The sequence below is a fragment of the Carassius carassius genome, chromosome 24 (genome assembly GCF_963082965.1).
Source record: "Carassius carassius chromosome 24, fCarCar2.1, whole genome shotgun sequence".
Lineage (NCBI taxonomy): Eukaryota > Metazoa > Chordata > Actinopteri > Cypriniformes > Cyprinidae > Carassius > Carassius carassius.
In genome coordinates, this window is record NC_081778.1 from 17,154,385 (window position 1) to 17,172,023 (window position 17,639).

General features: G+C 39.2%; 3 protein-coding genes and 1 pseudogene across 3 annotated transcripts; all 4 read left to right on the forward strand.

Annotated features, from left to right (window-relative positions):
• Positions 1 to 1,273: 1,273 nt before the first annotated feature.
• On the forward strand, positions 1,274 to 2,475 carry LOC132103001 (apolipoprotein A-I-like). Its single transcript, XM_059507782.1, has 4 exons — positions 1,274 to 1,351; positions 1,454 to 1,508; positions 1,604 to 1,754; positions 1,847 to 2,475. Exons 2-4 carry the CDS (start codon positions 1,469 to 1,471, stop codon positions 2,421 to 2,423), a joined length of 768 nt encoding a protein of 255 aa, XP_059363765.1. The 5' UTR covers positions 1,274 to 1,351; positions 1,454 to 1,468; the 3' UTR covers positions 2,424 to 2,475.
• Positions 2,476 to 2,895: 420 nt separating this feature from the next.
• Positions 2,896 to 3,463, forward strand: LOC132103493 (apolipoprotein A-I-like; annotated as a pseudogene).
• A 5,230-nt stretch (positions 3,464 to 8,693) lies between these two features.
• LOC132103003 (apolipoprotein A-I-like) lies at positions 8,694 to 10,175 on the forward strand. The gene is given in 6 exon segments (XM_059507785.1): positions 8,694 to 8,828; positions 8,830 to 8,864; positions 8,972 to 9,027; positions 9,125 to 9,275; positions 9,368 to 10,058; positions 10,137 to 10,175. Coding segments are annotated over 5 exon segments (939 nt in total). The 5' UTR covers positions 8,694 to 8,708; the 3' UTR covers positions 9,945 to 10,058; positions 10,137 to 10,175.
• A 5,478-nt stretch (positions 10,176 to 15,653) lies between these two features.
• On the forward strand, positions 15,654 to 17,527 carry LOC132103004 (apolipoprotein Eb). The gene is made up of 4 exons (XM_059507786.1): positions 15,654 to 15,811; positions 16,013 to 16,166; positions 16,257 to 16,544; positions 16,686 to 17,527. The coding sequence occupies exons 1-4, from the start codon at positions 15,769 to 15,771 to the stop codon at positions 17,044 to 17,046; spliced, it is 846 nt and encodes a 281-aa protein (XP_059363769.1). The 5' UTR covers positions 15,654 to 15,768; the 3' UTR covers positions 17,047 to 17,527.
• Positions 17,528 to 17,639: the final 112 nt, after the last annotated feature.

Sequence of the window (17,639 nt, forward strand, 5' to 3'; positions counted from 1 at the left end):
AATAAAGGTCACCTCAAATGATTTCTTATAACTTATAATAAAGATTAGATAAGGTTAAGAACTTTCCAAAGGTACAGTCACTTCTGGTCGTACTAATAGTAGATCATTCATTAACATAATGTCTGTACTTCATTATCAGTGCTGACGCAGATGTAAGCAGTAACTCATGGGCCTGGTGCTTTCAACTGATGTCCAGACCTGCACATATTGAGACAAAAAGTCTGTAGACACAAATTATCTAGATATAAACATCCCCTTGAGATATAAAAATATATTTCCATTGCTATATAAATACAGCTATGAAACAGCCATCACCACACTTGCCCTTCACACCGGACTGGGTACATTAAATCATACATAAGAAAATAAATTTACTGTTTATTAGTTAATATGCTGTATGTAAAATATAATTAAATTGTTTCAGTTAACCACATGTGTTGTTATTTTAAGCCAGAAAACCATGAAGGCTCTTATGGTTCTAGCATTGGCTATTTTTACAGGTCAGATATACAGTATAACTGCTGAAATAACATACTTTTAATAAAATATAATATAATAGTTCAAACAGGCTATTAAAAACATTTAATAAACATTATAGCTCCTAATGGTTTAAAAATATGTATTGTTTTATCATTTGCTTTTATATTAGGTCAAATGTTCAAATTTGGGGCTCTGCCTGATTTAAGTTCCTAAGATGGACTTTAAATAAACAGATTATTCAGGATGACTTCTTTTAGGATTTAAGATTTTTATCAGATTTCTATTCAATTATAGGTTAAATCTATCTATCTATCTATCTATCTATCTATCTATCTATCTATCTATCTATCTATCTATCTATCTATCTATCTATCTGTCTGTCTGTCTGTCTGTCTGTCTGTCTGTCTGTCTGTCTGTCTGTCTGTCTGTCTGTCTGTCTGTCTATATATATATATCTATATATATATCTATATATTTTTTTAATAGGTAGTTTCTAGAGTGTTTTTAGGCAGTGGGGAATTCTATTTTAAGTTATTATAAGTATTTTAATGACACTTGTGTCATGTTAAGTGCTAATAATTTACACATTGTTACCCATTAAATATTCCATCAAGAAATGCATTACTGGTTTCAAAGACAAAGTTCCACTCTTATCGTTATCTGCACTGAACTTGATGGTTGAGTCTGTGACGGTTGAAGGTACAGTCAGGACATTATGATGTGGAATAGTGACAGCAAGGCACGGCCCACTGGACTTTGGGTTTCCACTACAGCAATCACCTCCCCACACTATATAAAAACAGATGTGAAAGAGCCACCTTCACACTTGTTCTTCAGACAGGACAGCGTCAATTAAAACACACTGACACAGGTAAGAAGACAGCCTTACTTTTTAGCCAGTTCAAACTTGGCCCTTTTTACATAATAAATTTATGTAAACGAGGCACTGATAAATGTGTATTTTACTTACAGACTGAAACTGAACACCATGAAGGTTCTTGTGGTGCTTGCACTTGCTGTAGTTACAGGTAAAAAATAAATAAATAAATAATTCTGGCTTGGTAAACTTTCATAGCGTACTGTAACAGTACAGTTTGATCATTCTGAAATGCTTGATCAACAGGTTGCCAGGCGAACCTATTCTACGCTGATGAGCCCAAGCCACAGCTGGAGCAGCTGACAGATGCTTTCTGGAGCTATGTGGCCAAGGCAACACAAACCGCAGAGGAAACCATCAAGATGATCAGGTCTTCTCAACTGGGAGAGGAAGTCAAGTAAGTCAAGAACATTTACCTGCAGAACACAATTATTTATAATATTTCTTTTGCCCTGAGATGAAACTCAAATGTTCTTCTTCATATCACAGTACTAGGCTGACCCAGAGTGCTGATATGGCCAGCGAATATGCCGTCACCCTCAAGAAACAGATGGATCCTCTGGCTGAAGAGCTGATGACCAAAATCACCAAGGAGGCTGAAGTGTTGAGGGAGCGTCTGGACCAGGACTTGATGAGTGCAAGAGACAAACTGGAGCCCTATGCTGACAACCTCAAGAGCCAGATCCAGCAGAGAGTGGAGGAGCTCAGGACGGCCATGGCTCCATATGCTGACTCCCTGGATTCTGAGACCCTGAAGGCCACTCTGCTCCAGAAGAGTGAGGAGATGAGAGGAAACCTGGAGCAGAGCGTGAAGGAGATGCAGGCTCAGATGGAGCCCTACACTGCTGAGATCAAGGAGAGGGTGGACCAGCATCTGCAGGACTTTCAGAAGACCGTGACCCTCCTGACTGAGGATCTCCAGACCCAGATCAGAGAGAAAGCCCAGATGGTCCAGCAGAGTCTCACACCCTATGCTGAAGACCTGAAAGAAAAGCTGGACCCCTACGCACAGGACCTGAAGGCCCAGCTCACCTCCTTGTATGAGTCCTTCATCAAGAGAAATTAGATGCTTCAAAGACTTCTTTTGTAAATATCAGAACTACAGAACTTACCATAATGTGATATGCACATGTTCTTGTATTCTTTTCTTTTTTTGTAAGTTTACAGAGTCCACATTTAATTATAATTATGAATAAAATCTTATTTATTAACGGAATGGTGTTTTTTTCAAAGATATGTGAGACACAACCATATTAGCAAAACAAACAAATACCTGATAAGAAAAAATAAATCAAACTAAGCTTTTTTCTAAATATTCCTCTGTAGTATATAAATGGAGAAATGCAGCCACTACCTCCACAATACCACTTCAGACTGGACACTGTGAATTTAAACACACCGACAGGTAATTATAAGAAGGGCTAAAACAATTACTTTAATATATTTGTAATGTATTATTATTATTATATTTTATATTTAAATGTATTATTATTATTTCTATTATTATTATTATTATATTTTTACTTATATAATTTAATCAATATACTATATAATTATATTACTTAATCATATGTCTGCTGGTTGCCAAGCCAAACTATTCTATGCAGATGAGCCTAAACCACAGGTGCAGCAACTAACTGATGCGGTCAGGAGCTATTCTGAACGAGCCAACTTGGGCAAGAAAATGTAGTTGCGGGAAACTGTAGTAATAACTTCAGTCAGCATTTATAATGCCAGGAAATGACAATGATAGATTCACAGAAGATGCTGATATGGCCAGCCACTACACCGCAAACCTGGAGGAACAAATGGATCCTCTGACTAAAGATCTGGTGACCAAAATCACCAAAGTTGTTGACGTGCTGAGGGAGCATATAGAGGAGGAAGTGTAGCACTGTGAGGTGTGCACTGAAGCCCTACATTGAATATATCACCAGTCCATTTGAGAAGGGTGCAGATTACATAAGAGAATCCTTGGATTTTGAGGATCTGAAGGCCACTGTGCTCCAGAAGAATGAGGAGCTGAGAGACAGTCTGGAGCAGGGTGTGAAGGAGCTCCAGGCTGGAGCCCCACCTGAGGGAAACACTGGATCCCTAAAACAGTGAACCAGCCATACCAAGACCACCTAAATGACAACCTAAATATTCTAACAATTATATTTGATTTATATGACTGTTTTAAATCTTTTAAATAACATTTTGATTCCAAAATCAAAGGTGGAACGGTCATGCTTTTCATCCAACACAAAGCACTCAAACAGGCCAAAGTGTACAAATTTCCTCTGAAAAATGTTCACTGATATTTCTGTCAATAAGAAGGCGAATATATATGTGTAAATCTAAATATTTTAATATAGCCTTTGTATTTATTTTGAATCATCTACATTGACAGTTTAATTTAATCCAGTTTAATCCTTTAATTTTCCATATAAATGGAGTTATCAAAATATTTTATTTGTTTTATAAAGTAAAGACAGTATGTTTTTTTAAAGAGCTTTTCATTTTCCTTATACTACCATGAAACACTATTGTTTTAACACAATGTCTTTGCTAAACTGTAGAAGATATGCTATATTTTCAAATTCATATGACCAATAAATTCTATAAAAAAAACATACACGTTTTGTGCGCACACTTTTAGAATTAAATCTACGGAACTTTTATAAATGGCCTCATTTATACAACTTTACCTAGAATTCATCCTAAACGTGTATGTATGCATGAGAGCTAGATTCAGTGTTTGCACAAACTTTTTCAGATTTATAAAACGCCAAGTCGGTGACCGATGAATATGGGATATCGCTTCGATAGACCAATCTACTTCGATTGTAAACTAAACGAGCCAATGCACATTGGCATGCAATTATTATTACTGCGTGAGTATAAGAAGGCAGCAGGTGCAATGCATACCAGGTTTTCGCTGAGGAGCCGAGCCGGAGACCCGGCAGCTCAGCGGCGGTACAGCAACCATGGCGACGGGACGTGGTGTCTCCGTTCCCTCCTTCAGGGAACGAGGGTTACCATACGTAACCGAGACATTCCCTTTCAGTCAGTCACTCTCGACGCCACGTTGGCGACCGACGAATACGGGATCCGTATCAAAGCGCCATGGGAGCTGCCCCTTCCAGTGCCCTGTGCGAGCTGCCTGCTCCCCTATTAAGTGTAGACTGGGGCTCAGAACAAGTAGTTCCACTCACCATTGTCAAAGCACTACCTCACTGGGTGAGATTGGATAACACTGGGAAAACGTACCCGTTCCACTTGGAACCAGGACGCTGCGGAAGCCCCATCCTTCCCGAAGGTGATTAAATCTGAGGAGGATGCAACACTTCTAGTTGAGTGAGCTCGCAACCTGAACGGGTGGGCACATCCTAAGCCTGATAAGCCAGGGTTATGGCATCCACAATCCAGTGGGCCATCCTCTGCTTAGAGACAGCACTCCCCTTCTGCCGGCCTCCGTAACAGACAAAGAGCTGGTCTGAGGTCTGGAGCTTTGTGTCCGGTCTACGTAGCACCAAGGGACAAAGCAAAGCCAGGGCTGGGTCTGCCTCCTCCAGGGGCAGCGCTTGCAGGTTCACCACTTGGTCTTTGAAGGGTGTAGTGGGAACCTTGGGCACATAGCCAGGCCGGGGCCTCAGGATTACCTGGGAGTCAGCCGGCCCGAACTCTAGGCACGAATCGTTGACCGAAAATGCATGCAGGTCCCCTACCCTATTGATGGAGGCCAGTGCAAGCAGGAGCAGAGTTTTCAATGAAAGAAACTTTAGCTCAACTGCATGCAAAGGCTCAAATGGGCCCTGCTGTAGTGATTTAAGCACTAGAGTCAGGTCCCAAGAGGGTATAGAGGGGGTCCAGGAAGGATTTAACCTCCTGGCCCCTCTAAGGAACCTGACGATGAGGTCATGCTTACCCAAAGACTTCCCATTCACGGGGTCATGGTACGCAGCAATAGCAGCAGCCTAGACTTTGAGGGTGGAGGGAGACAGCCTTCGCTCCAACCCTTGCTGCAGAAAGGACAGCACGACCGCAATCGGGCATCTTCGGGGGTCTTCTCGGCGAGAAGAACACCACTCGGCGAACAGGTTCCACTTCAAGGCGCAAGCGTGTCCCGTAGATGGTGCTCTTGCCGAAGTGTTCCTCTGTGAGGCGTGCTGTCTGTTCGACCGAATCCAACTCCATATCGAGAAAAGAGATCCTCTACCTCTGCGAGAGTTTGCTCTTTTCCCAGCTGACCCGAAGGCCCAACAGGCTCAGGTGCCGGAGCGCCACATCCCTGTGCTCGCACAACTGATCTCGAGACTGTGCTAGTATCAGCTAATCATCTAAGTCGTTGAGAATGCGACACCCTGCTCTCTGAGAGCAATGAGAGCTGCCTCCGTGACTTTCGTGAAGACATGGGGAAACAGGGACAGCCCGAAGGGAAGGACCTTGTACTGATATGCCCGTCCTTCGAACGCAAACCACAGAAAAGGTCTGTGGCGGGGAAGGATGGACACATGAAAGAATGCGTCCTTCAGGTCGATCGCTGCACACCAATCTTTGGGATGGACTGCAATACGACAGGGGTAGTGCAGCCTGAAGTGTGCAATCCACTCGACACAGGAACGACCGCCGCTGAAGTGCCGTCTCGCCAACACACGAAGCTTCCGAGAGTGTTCTGAACTCGTAGTTCACAGCAGAGACAGTTGAGCACAGCTATACTAATCCTCGGTTCCAAAGCGAAAAGGTGGTATGCATTGCACCTGCTGCCTTCTTATACTCATGCAGTGATCAGCGGCAGCTGATTATTATTCAGGAATTAATATCAGGAATTATTGATATATTATTCCTTGTCATTAAAACATAGCCAGAGGAAAAGTCATCACAAATATAGCGCATTCATACAATCTTATAACTTGATGCAATCTCAGTGCTCATCTCAGTTTGTTTTTATAAATCCCATAATTTGCGTAGGAAGTCGCATACACTTCTTTCAGGGCATGTTTTGTGTGTATGCAACAGTTATAAATGAGGCCCCAGGTTTGAAATATAAACTGATCCTGACAAAGTACATTAGAAACCTTCAGTAATAAACAATGTCTATTTATTCAAACTGCCAGGGTTTGGCCTGGTAGCTTTATCTGTTGTCTTTGTTTAAATGTTTATTAATTCATTTTTTATTTTTTTTGTCTTTGTGCCTGAAAACTTTGCTTTGTCTGTGTTTGTGTCTGCCATGTATTCCTTTGGTCCTTCTTGTTTCCCTTGGTCACACCACCTTGTTTAGCCCGTCTTGTTCTCGTTTCTGTAATTGTGCTCACCTTTGGGTCCCTTCACTCTGATTGCATGCTCTGTTGTTCTTTGCTCTGGTCTTCTCCCCATCCTTCCACCCGGTTTGGCCAAAAACTGAAATTGTTGTCCAGTCTGTCTACCTCTTATATATCGCTGGTTGGAGCGGTCTCAAGATTGTCTACCCCTGTGCTTTGCGAACTTCTGTGTTTTCAATAAATCTTTGATTCACTCAGTCTGCATTTGGGTCCCTTCTTGCTGATCCTGACCTTACAAACCAGCCATCACAGGACCAAGAAAAATGAATACAGAGTGGTTCCTCACTAAAGCTAAGCAGGCCAGAGCCTGGTCAGTACACTGGTGGGAGACCATTTGTGAAAATGTAGCTTTCTGCTGCAGCTATTTTTATTCCAGCCAACAGGGGGTGATCATTCCCTAGATTGAATGGGTGTAAAAGTCCTAGTAGTGTAATGACATGGACTTTAGACTGTTAAAAGGAGCATCCTGCAGATGAAGCATTATACTGGCCTGCTGACATTCTGTCATTAATTCCCCACCTCAATCATGAATTTCACCTCATTATAGGGCTCATATCAATTGGAACACATTCACGTAGCTCGAGTTGGTCATCTGAATTGGGTGTGTTAACTAAGCGAGACATGCAAAATATGTGGATTAGCAACAATTTGTTGTGTTATATATTTTGTTTTAAACTGTGTTTTTGTTCGAAATAAAAGAAAAGAAAAAAAAGAAAAGAAAAAAGCACTGGGCTACATCATGTGTCATTAACCAGCAAGAAAACTTTAAAAAAGTACTACAATACCAGTAAGGAAGACTAGGTTGTTGATGTTTATCTGCCATTCTAGCTCTGTCTGCACAGTATACGTGAATGTGCTAGTGACATATTCTGTCTGCACAAACAGGGTGTGCAGATGTATGCAGATAAATACGTTGACAGGCAGGTAGGAAAGCTATTTAAAACACTCTGACCGACGTGAAGAGACTTTCAACAAGTATAACAAAAAATGTTTCTAAAGACAGTCACCTATTGCACCTTTGCTGGTAGTGCATCCTGATGGCTGCAACTGCTCAAAATCATCTAACTGATCAATTAATCATCTAAAATCATACAACTTTACTGTTACAGTTTCAATAGTAAATTATACATATTCAAACTATAGCTTAATTATTATTATTATTATTATTTATTTATTTTTTGCCTTCTGCGTTTACAAGAATCGTGGCTTATTTTCCTTAATTGTTTTAGTGTACAAACACAACTTATGTAATAAGCTCTTTATTCTGTTCCAATAAACTAATATAATGTCTTTCATTAAGCCAAATAAAGGAATGATCCTTTTCTAAACTAAACATAAAGTGTATCCCTGAAAATCAACTCTAGTTCTTGTAATAATGACAAAGTTAACTTCACCATGATAATGAGAATTCCTTGTAAGAATCACTACCCAGTTTTTAACCCAGGACAGGTTAGTTACGAAAAAAAAAAAAAAAAAAAAATATATATATATATATATATATATATATATATATATATATATATATATATATATAAATGCTTAGAGTGAATTTATAGAGCTCATGGTTTCAACCAGGATCAAAAACACATATCTCTTTGAGTGATGTGTCAAACCTTATCAGGAAGTGAACAAAGTCTGATGTCATTTGTTACTGTTATTAGTTCAAAGGTTCAAAAGTTCCTCAGATCAACTGTTTCATAAAGGGCAGTGTTCCAAATGTCTTTGCAATAAAAGTTTCAAGGAGATAGCCTGTTCTTGAATCCCTTGTAATTATTTAAACACAAACAACACACACACACAATTATCAGTTCATATAAACACTTTAGAAACTTAATTTATTTATTTCTATCACACTGATAGATCACTGATAGATCACACTTCTATCACACTGAAATTTTTTAATTAATAGAATTTACTAAATACTCTTATGTGTTCATCTAAAACAATATTTATATTGGCATTTAGTTGTATGGTTTATTGTCCAATAATTATCATAGTTTGTACTGAATTCAGGAATCCCTGGTGATTATAGGTACAGTCAGGACATTATGATGTGGAATAGTGACAGCAAGGCACGACCCACTGGACTTTGGGTTTCCACTACAGCAATCACCTCCCCACACTATATAAAAACAGATGTGAAAGAGCCACCTTCACACTTGTTCTTCAGACAGGACAGCGTCAATTAAAACACACTGACACAGGTAAGAAGACAGCCTTACTTTTTAGCCAGTTCCAAATGCAGCACTTTATACACAATAAATGTATGTGGAAAAAAAAACAGAAACTTGAAAGTGTCTTTTACTTACAGACTAAAACTAAACACCATGAAGGTTCTTGTTGTGCTTGCACTTGCTGTAGTTACAGGTAAAAAAAAAATCTTATTAAAAAATTCTGCCTTGGTAAATTTTCATAGCGTACTGTAACAGAACAATTTGATCATTCTGAAATGCTTGATCAACAGGTTGCCAGGCGAACCTATTCTACGCTGATGAGCCCAAGCCACAGCTGGAGCAGCTGACAGATGCTTTCTGGAGCTATGTGGCCAAGGCAACACAAACCGCAGAGGAAACCATCAAGATGATCAGGTCTTCTCAACTGGGAGAGGAAGTCAAGTAAGTCAAGAACATTTACCTGCAGAACACAATTATTTATAATATTTCTTTTGCCCTGAGATGAAACTCAAATGTTCTTCTTCATATCACAGTACTAGGCTGACCCAGAGTGCTGATATGGCCAGCGAATATGCCGTCACCCTCAAAAAACAGATGGATCCTCTGGCTGAAGAGCTGATGACCAAAATCACCAAGGAGGCTGAAGTGTTGAGGGAGCGTCTGGGCCAGGACTTGATGAGTGCAAGAGACAAACTGGAGCCCTATGCTGACAACCTCAAGAGCCAGATCCAGCAGAGAGTGGAGGAGCTCAGGACGGCCATGGCTCCATATGCTGACTCCCTGGATTCTGAGACCCTGAAGGCCACTCTGCTCCAGAAGAGTGAGGAGCTGAGAGGAAACCTGGAGCAGAGCGTGAAGGAGATGCAGGCTCAGATGGAGCCCTACACTGCTGAGATCAAGGAGAGGGTGGACCAGCATCTGCAGGACTTTCAGAAGACCGTGACCCCCCTGACTGAGGATCTCCAGACCCAGATCAGAGAGAAAGCCCAGATGGTCCAGCAGAGTCTCACACCCTATACTGAAGACTTGAAGGAAAAGCTGGACCCTTACGCACAGGACCTGAAGGCCCAGCTCACCTCCCTGTATGAGTCCTTCATCAAGAGAAATTAGATGCCCCCAACAAACTTTTGCCAACTGCTGCTAATGTAATTAAATGTTATATTCAGTTCAATGTGGTTAACAGCAGTTGACCTTACAGTGACCTGATGGAAGTATTTATTCTCAGCCATGTAACAAAACACAATGGTCTAATTATATATGTGCATCTACATTTACACAATGATTTTATGTAATGTTTGACATGTTTTAATTTAAACTAAATAAATGTTTTGTCAAATGAAATTAGACTAAAATGTTTCTTTCCTGGTATTCAAATATCAAAGGAATGTTAAATACATCAAATCAATGCTGACACCCTCCCTGTTGACAGAGATGCTAAATTTGGCATTAAAAAAAACTCTTGATGACATAAAATACATTAATATTTCATTAGTAAATAATTTGGGGAAACTGTGGACGATTGTACAGGGGAGTGATGACGCTTAATCTACACATGCTCAGTAGGATTCTCAGGCTGCCTTTGAAAAAGAGCACAATCATTTCACCTCAGCAGACGTTTTTAAAAGAATACAGATTTTGAGGTATGGAAGTTACTTTTTGGATGTACAATATTTTTCTTCTACTGTCTAAAGTTTAGATGACTGTGAATTTAAACTTACACGCATGTGATCTCTAGGTTATTGATAAAAAAAATAACATTAACAACCTATGCTAATATAGGCATGGCTAAGCTGCAACATCTGTATTACATGTATGGTCTGTCTCCTGGGTTTCATTGTGTTCTTGGTTCAGTCCCGGTAACCTAGTTCTCCCCAGTCTGTTTAGTTAGTCGTGTCTTTCACCTGTGCCCTGTTTATCACTTATCTCATCTTGCTTCCTCATTTGTTCAGTCTCTTAGTTTTTTGTCCAATCTTATCTAGGTGTCACATCAATGTTAGTGGAGGTATTTGCCTTTCGCCTGTGTTTCCCTCCTGTGGATTAAAGACTGCATTTTGGAATTCTTCTTTATTATGCACTTCAAACTTGTTATGTTTTTAAAGACTCATCCGCCGATTAATTTATTTGAGTAAAATATATTTAATTAAAACATTCCATGGTCTATCTGAATACTTGATTCTGATTGGCTGGCAGGTATGCATTAAAACCATTTGCTGATTCCACAGACTCTGTCTTAGCAGTAACATGACTGGATAATTTGATAGCATAAGATAACTGTTTATGCATGGTACAGTCAGATACAATCTTTCAAAACTAGCAAGTGAAACATTATTCCAAAATAAATGTTTTATTTGAAATCTAGGCATTTTCAAAGGTTTTTTGATAAAGGCCCTCTAAAACTAACTATTGGAATAATGTACTATTTAAATATGAGCTGGAAACTTAATCAGACACCTAATTTATCCAATAATTGAGTTATTATGTGGAAAAGGGCATTACCATGTGCTATGAACCTTTGGTTTTCACTATACAGTACTCTGCAAATCCATTACAGCTCCTTCACTAGTTTTATGCACCACACATGCCACCTAGTGGAAGCCCACTATCATTTCGAATCACTACAAGAAAATTAGTAAGTTTTACAACTCAAGTAATGCTTTTGTTGTTGATTGATTGCCAGTTCCTTTTTAATGGTTGCATGGAGACACATGCGTGCTTCCAGAGCATTAATAAACCCCCGCAGTATGATCAGCGTATCAAAATCCCACATTAATACCAGAAGCAACACGTCAGTTGTTCTTGCATGTTTGTAAAAGTATCTGTTTTGCCATTTCCAAGTGTCTCCCACACACTCCCTTCAGACCAAAAAAACATCCTTCATCTTCCACCTCACACAAAGACGCTAATCCTGCCTTTTCCAAGAGTTCACTAAGACACTACACTCCTGGAAAACAGCTGCAACCAGCCTACACTAGTTTATAGTTGCTCTAGCTGGTCTCCCAGCTGGAACATCTGATAAGCACCCCACTAAAAAAAAAGAAAAAATGAATTCGAATGAGCAGCTTAGGCTGATTTAAGTTGCTTTTTTGTTTGTTTGTTTTTCAGCTGAAGAGCATGGCACTAGGTAACAAGATTATTGGGGTTTCCAGGAATGCATGAACGGATAAAATACTGCATTTTTACTGGTAACTAAAAGCATCATCAGATTGGCTAAATATATTTCATTTAAAAAGCATGCTATGAGTTTAGGATTTGTATATGTTTATGAATGTTGGGTGATCCACTGCTGAGCTTTCTGCAAGTGGACCTGATCATTTGTACTTCAGCAGCACAAAATAACTTACTGCACAGAGATTTGGGGTCAAGAAACTGATTAAGATGCAGATGATTGATTTCTCTGGTACAAAGCAGCTGAGAGCCCTTTGACCTGGAATGCCTGACTGTTGAAAACAATGACTAATGCAGACAATCTTCCCAACTGACACATCTGAGGACTGAATGACTGACCACAGAAAGAAAGAAATGAAAAGAGGAAGAAAATAAATAAAGAGTCACTGGAGTTCATCAGCCCTCGCTGTAACGCACTTGCACAGTGTTTTTGTTAGATAAATCCAGTCCATGAATATCAGCTTGTATTGTGACTTTGGTGTAGCTGCTCTGAAGAAATGATGGTATCTCATGGGGGAGCAGCGGTTAGACCCTCTCACATGGTACACTGGATCTAGCAGCCCCATTCTGAAAGATGATGAGTTGGCCGAGGTTACATGCGTTCATTACTTACTGTTCACCTTTCACACATTTATCCGAAAACCACATGGGACATAAACAACCGAGCCCTTTGATGAGTTCATAATTAAATCATCACGCTGAATTGATTTTTGATTGTTTGTTTTTGAGAGTGGTTTTAAACTACATTTTCTCCAATTTCATTATTATTAGATGACACAAAATAATTAAAGACTCACTTTGGTGAACCCACATGTCTAATACTTCATGGAGGAAATTCAGTTAATAATAGTGTCCACCATCTCCTAATTGTGGACTCATGAAAAATGTTTTGTCCGACACTTGGCACTGATTTTTCTTTTATGAAGGCAGTTTTTTATTTTTTTTTTAATTGAATTACAGAGGAAGCTCTGTTTGCAATGCTCATCTAAAAAAAGGGGTGAAAAAATAACAGTCCATAACTGTTTTTCATTTCTTTCTACTTTTATATACAAATATTCAGTTAAAATGTATCTTTCTTGTAGCACTGTCAGTCATTAAAGTGTGCAGTATTCACATTGCCCTATATTTTCCATTTCAAGACACAACCACTGGTAATGGAAAGTTTATATCTTGATATAATGCATCAGCATTTTGATCATAGCCAGATGTGATTCAGTGCCGGCGGTAAACTTAGTGCAATTCATTGCAACACAGGATAAACTTCATTGCTCAGTTTATACGGTATGTACAATAATTGATTTGTCAGATTATTTTGAAGTGACTCAAAAGTTTAGTTCAACAACCTAAATTCATCAGGAGACAGAAACTTAACAAGTGGCAAAATACCAAAAAAGTTACACAATATGTTCACTGTAAAAAAATATAATAATAATAAATTACTATTAAAATTTTTCTGATTCAAAATTTTATGTTTAATTCAAATTTGTAATTTCCAAGTGAAAATTGTGTAGTTTTATAATTTAGACGCTATTGAGTAGGGCTCACCATGTATAAATGTTACTATTAACATCTGCTTCCTCACAAACAGAATTTGTATCAAAGTAAAAAGTAATTTTTTATACCCGCTACAAAGTAAAGTAATAAAAAAATTATAATAATTACTGATTATTAAAAAAGTAGTTAAAAAACGATTTGTGGAATGATCAACTTTCAATTGGAAAAAGTACAGAAGAATATATGAATAATAACCTACAGTGGAGGTCTGAATGCGCAGTGATCATACTGGGCCCTGTGCATATTAAAGCCATGTTTGTTTTCACCAGCTGCAGGGGTGAATCAGACAGAGCTGAGCCAGAAGAAAGGGACAAGTTGGGACAGGAGGCTAAAGATCACTGAATAGGTGGAATCAAATTGTGGGTGATAAGACTTTTCTTATGTTGTCATGAATGAAAAAGAAAAAAAACCTTACTTACCCAAGGCTTTTCGACCAGAAAAATAAAAAGTTTAGAAAGAAAACGATCTTGTTGGGTTGTGTTGTGGGTTCAGAATAGAACTGCTGAAGGAAATTATAAGGCTGTATTCATTATGTTCACTCTTTATAGAAAATACAAAAGGATGTCTTATCTTTTTAGATAACCTCTAGCCCATATAGACGAGGAAGGACATTGTGATCAAACGGGATGCACTCAGCAGTTGTTTAAAATTCATGACATTATTACATGATATCTAAGCTTACAAAACAAAATGACAAGGAAAACACTAAGGCCTGGTTTCATAGACAGGGCTTATCCTAAACCAGGATTAGACCATATAGTTCAATTAGGACATTTAAGTAATTTTTATAAACATGCCTTAGAAAAAAACATTACTGGTGTGCATCTTGAGACAAAACAAAGGCACTGATATATTTTAAGATCAATCAGTACAAGTTTCTTTCCTTTGAAACAACTCAGACTTGCATTTTAGTCTAGGACTAGGCTTAAGCCTTGTCTGTGAAACCGGGGGTATATGTTATATAGGGGAACAACATTTTTTATATGCTATAATTAAACGCATATACAATTGTTGTTCATACCACCATTATTGCCATTGCTGATGTAAATAAATACTAAAATAGCAATAGTATGGCCAATAGGTGTCTATATAAATTCTAATAGGGTCATCATGTTAATCCAGGCCATAGCAGTAAAACGTAGACTACAAACCGTTATGTTGGCGCCTGCTTTAATGCTCGTCTCACCTTCAGGCTAAATTATCTCTTTAATCACGAGGGGTTTGTCTTTTGGAACATTTACATTTGTTTGACCTTAAATCGTCCGTCTGAGAAGAACAGCTTCTTTTGTCATCCGCGAAACCATTAGGCTACTGGGACTAAATAGGCTAATTAAGTAAACTTTTTGAAAGCGATACATTGTTTTATACGCGATTTAAATTAAACAGAAAACTTGTCATTGAAGTTAAGCATAAATATGTTGTATTCCAGGTATGGCCTAAAATATTTTTGGAATTAAATAGAGCCAGTGGTCTATAATTAATTAGGCTTTAATTTTTAAGGGGTGCAAAGTATCTCATCAAATTATCTCATAACCAGAACACACATCAGTAATTCCTGAGCACAGGATAAAAGGCGAGGTGCCCTTAATACTTTCTATTATTAATTATATAAAATTGCGCAATTTATCTCCAACTGATGCGGAGAGATGCGGACTTCGCACACTTGTTGTGGTCAGTGACGCGTGGGATGATGCGCGAGCCCTGGACAAAGGAGAAATCACGTGGCAGCGATTGTGACTGCAGCGGGTGCGTCCCGGGACTGTATAAAAGTCCTGGCATCCACACTGCCTCTACACGGAGAAACTCACGCGTCTTAGGTAAGTAGCACTCGCTCTTCTCTCACAAGGTAGCAGTCAACTTATTACTGAACTGTATTTAATGGAAAAACTGTTTTTTTCCCCTGCAAAACTATTTATAAACTTCCAGTTAACGGTCACTGAGTATTTAAACGCGTATTCATGGAAATAAAAAATCTTGCATAGGCTACATACGCTACTCGTATCTTCAGATGCTGTTTATTTGTGTATTGTCAGTTGGGTTTTTTATATAATACTGTTTGGATTGAAATATTTTGAAATTTGTAAATGAATACGTTTAAGTTGCCTTTCTCCAAAGTAACAAAAAAAAGGATCTGACATTTTCTTGCCAGTGCTTTTAGACATTGATTTTTTTCCTGTTATGATCTTTCCTCAGGTGTTCTTGTCTGTCCATCAAAATGAAGTCTCTTGTGGTGATCTTTGCTCTGGCTGTTTTTACTGGTATGAAAAAAAAAATCTCCATTCACTCACGGCTTAGTTTTTCTGTCTGTTTGGAATAGCAGTGAACAATGATATATAGTATATCTTTATCAACTATTAAGTTTATATACTTAATACAGGTCACTGGAAAATATCCAGCTCACTCATTTGTGAATAACCTAATATGGCATAAAGTTCACAATCTTTTCACACCCCTTGTAGGCTGCCAGGCTCGTAGCTTGTTCCAGGCTGATGCCCCTCAGCCCAGATGGGAGGAGATGGTGGACCGCTTCTGGCAGTCCGTGTCCGAACTCAACACACATGCTGATGGTGTAGTGCAGAACATCAAGGGCTCCCAGCTCAACAGAGAGCTTGAGTAATTTCCATCATACCCATCTTCTCACATTATTAAATAACAAACATGCATGTGAAACCGTTCATGACCAACCTTTTTGTTTTTTTGCAGCACCCTGATTAGTGAGACCATGACTGAGCTGAGCACATACAGTGACAATCTTCAAACCCAGCTGACTCCATATGCTTCTGATGCTGCCGGTCAGCTGAACAAAGATCTCCAGCTCTTGGCTAGCAAACTGCAAACTGACATGACTGACGCTAAGGAACGCACCACCCAGTACCTTCAAGAGCTAAAGACCATGATGGAGCAGAACGGTGAAGACGTGAAGAACCGTGTCAGCACCTACACCCGCAAACTGAAGAAACGCCTGAACAAGGACACCGAGGAGATCCGCAAGTGAGTCTGGATGCCTTCTCAGATGGCTTAAATGCAAGCTAAAAAAATTTGATAAAGCTTTTAACTAATAAAAAAATAGGTAGTTGTTATATATCATTAGGAAATATATATATTAATAGTTTTCTCTTTCATTTCTTCCAGTACTGTGGAAACCTACATGGGAGAGCTGCAGTCTCGTGCTTCCCAAAATGCTGAAGCCGCGAAGGACCGTTTCGAGCCCTACGTCAGCCAGGCCCAGAGTGGTACCGGTGAGAAATTGGGCGCCATTAGCGAACTGATGAAGTCCCAGGCGCAGGAGATGAGCGAACAGTTGGAAGTCCAGGCTGGAGCTCTGAAGGAGAAGCTGGAGAAGACCGCTGAGGACCTGCGCACATCCCTAGAGGGCCGTGTGGATGAGCTGACCAGCCTCCTCACCCCTTACTCTGAGAAGATCCGTGAGCAGCTGCAGATCGTCATGGACAAGATCAAGGAGGCCTCAGCAGCTCTTCCCACTCAAGCTTAAGAGCTCCACACTTATCTAGAGTTAACACCAAACGGAAACAAGAAGGGAGGTTTTGTGTTACTGAAATGTGTTTTTTTTCATTCTGTGAGAGGTTGATAAGTGGTTAAGAACTGGACTCAACTGGACTAGCACTGTCCATTATTGGACAAGAGAATACCATGTACTCACCATGTTTACTTTCTCAGTATTAACCCACTGTTTGTTGATATCATTTTAGTGTCTTTCGTTAGCATACAGTAAGCATTTTTCAAGATCAACTTGCCTGTTTTGGCAAGTATCTAAAAGTGTTTTGTAGTTAGTGGGGCCAACATTGCGACATTCAAAATAAACGTTAAAAAAGTGCCTTCAGCTGCTGAACTTAATCAGAATAAATGTAAAGATTAGCTTAGTTAGCCATAAATTCACATATACATGCTTGTTTACTTTATGTGCACTCTTGTATTTGAATTTGTTTTCAATAAATTTGTGTCTTTATACACTACTTATTTGTCACTTGATTCTTGTCAAGAATATTACAAAGTACTTATGAAAACATTTCTGTTCCCACCACAGGCATGTTAACAATCCCACACAAATACATACATCTCCAACAT

What these genes read in the sequence shown, in the direction of transcription:
- LOC132103001 (XM_059507782.1), top strand. Translation starts at nt 1,469, where the DNA reads ATGAAGGTTCTTGTGGTGCTTGCACTTGCTGTAGTTACAG. An exon ending in TGCACTTGCTGTAGTTACAG is followed by an intron (nt 1,509 to 1,603) that starts GTAAAAAATAAA and finishes CTTGATCAACAG; the next exon opens with GTTGCCAGGCGAACCTATTC. An exon ending in CAACTGGGAGAGGAAGTCAA is followed by an intron (nt 1,755 to 1,846) that starts GTAAGTCAAGAA and finishes TTCATATCACAG; the next exon opens with TACTAGGCTGACCCAGAGTG.
- LOC132103004 (XM_059507786.1), top strand. Translation starts at nt 15,769, where the DNA reads ATGAAGTCTCTTGTGGTGATCTTTGCTCTGGCTGTTTTTACTG. An exon ending in TGCTCTGGCTGTTTTTACTG is followed by an intron (nt 15,812 to 16,012) that starts GTATGAAAAAAA and finishes CACCCCTTGTAG; the next exon opens with GCTGCCAGGCTCGTAGCTTG. An exon ending in GACACCGAGGAGATCCGCAA is followed by an intron (nt 16,545 to 16,685) that starts GTGAGTCTGGAT and finishes CATTTCTTCCAG; the next exon opens with TACTGTGGAAACCTACATGG.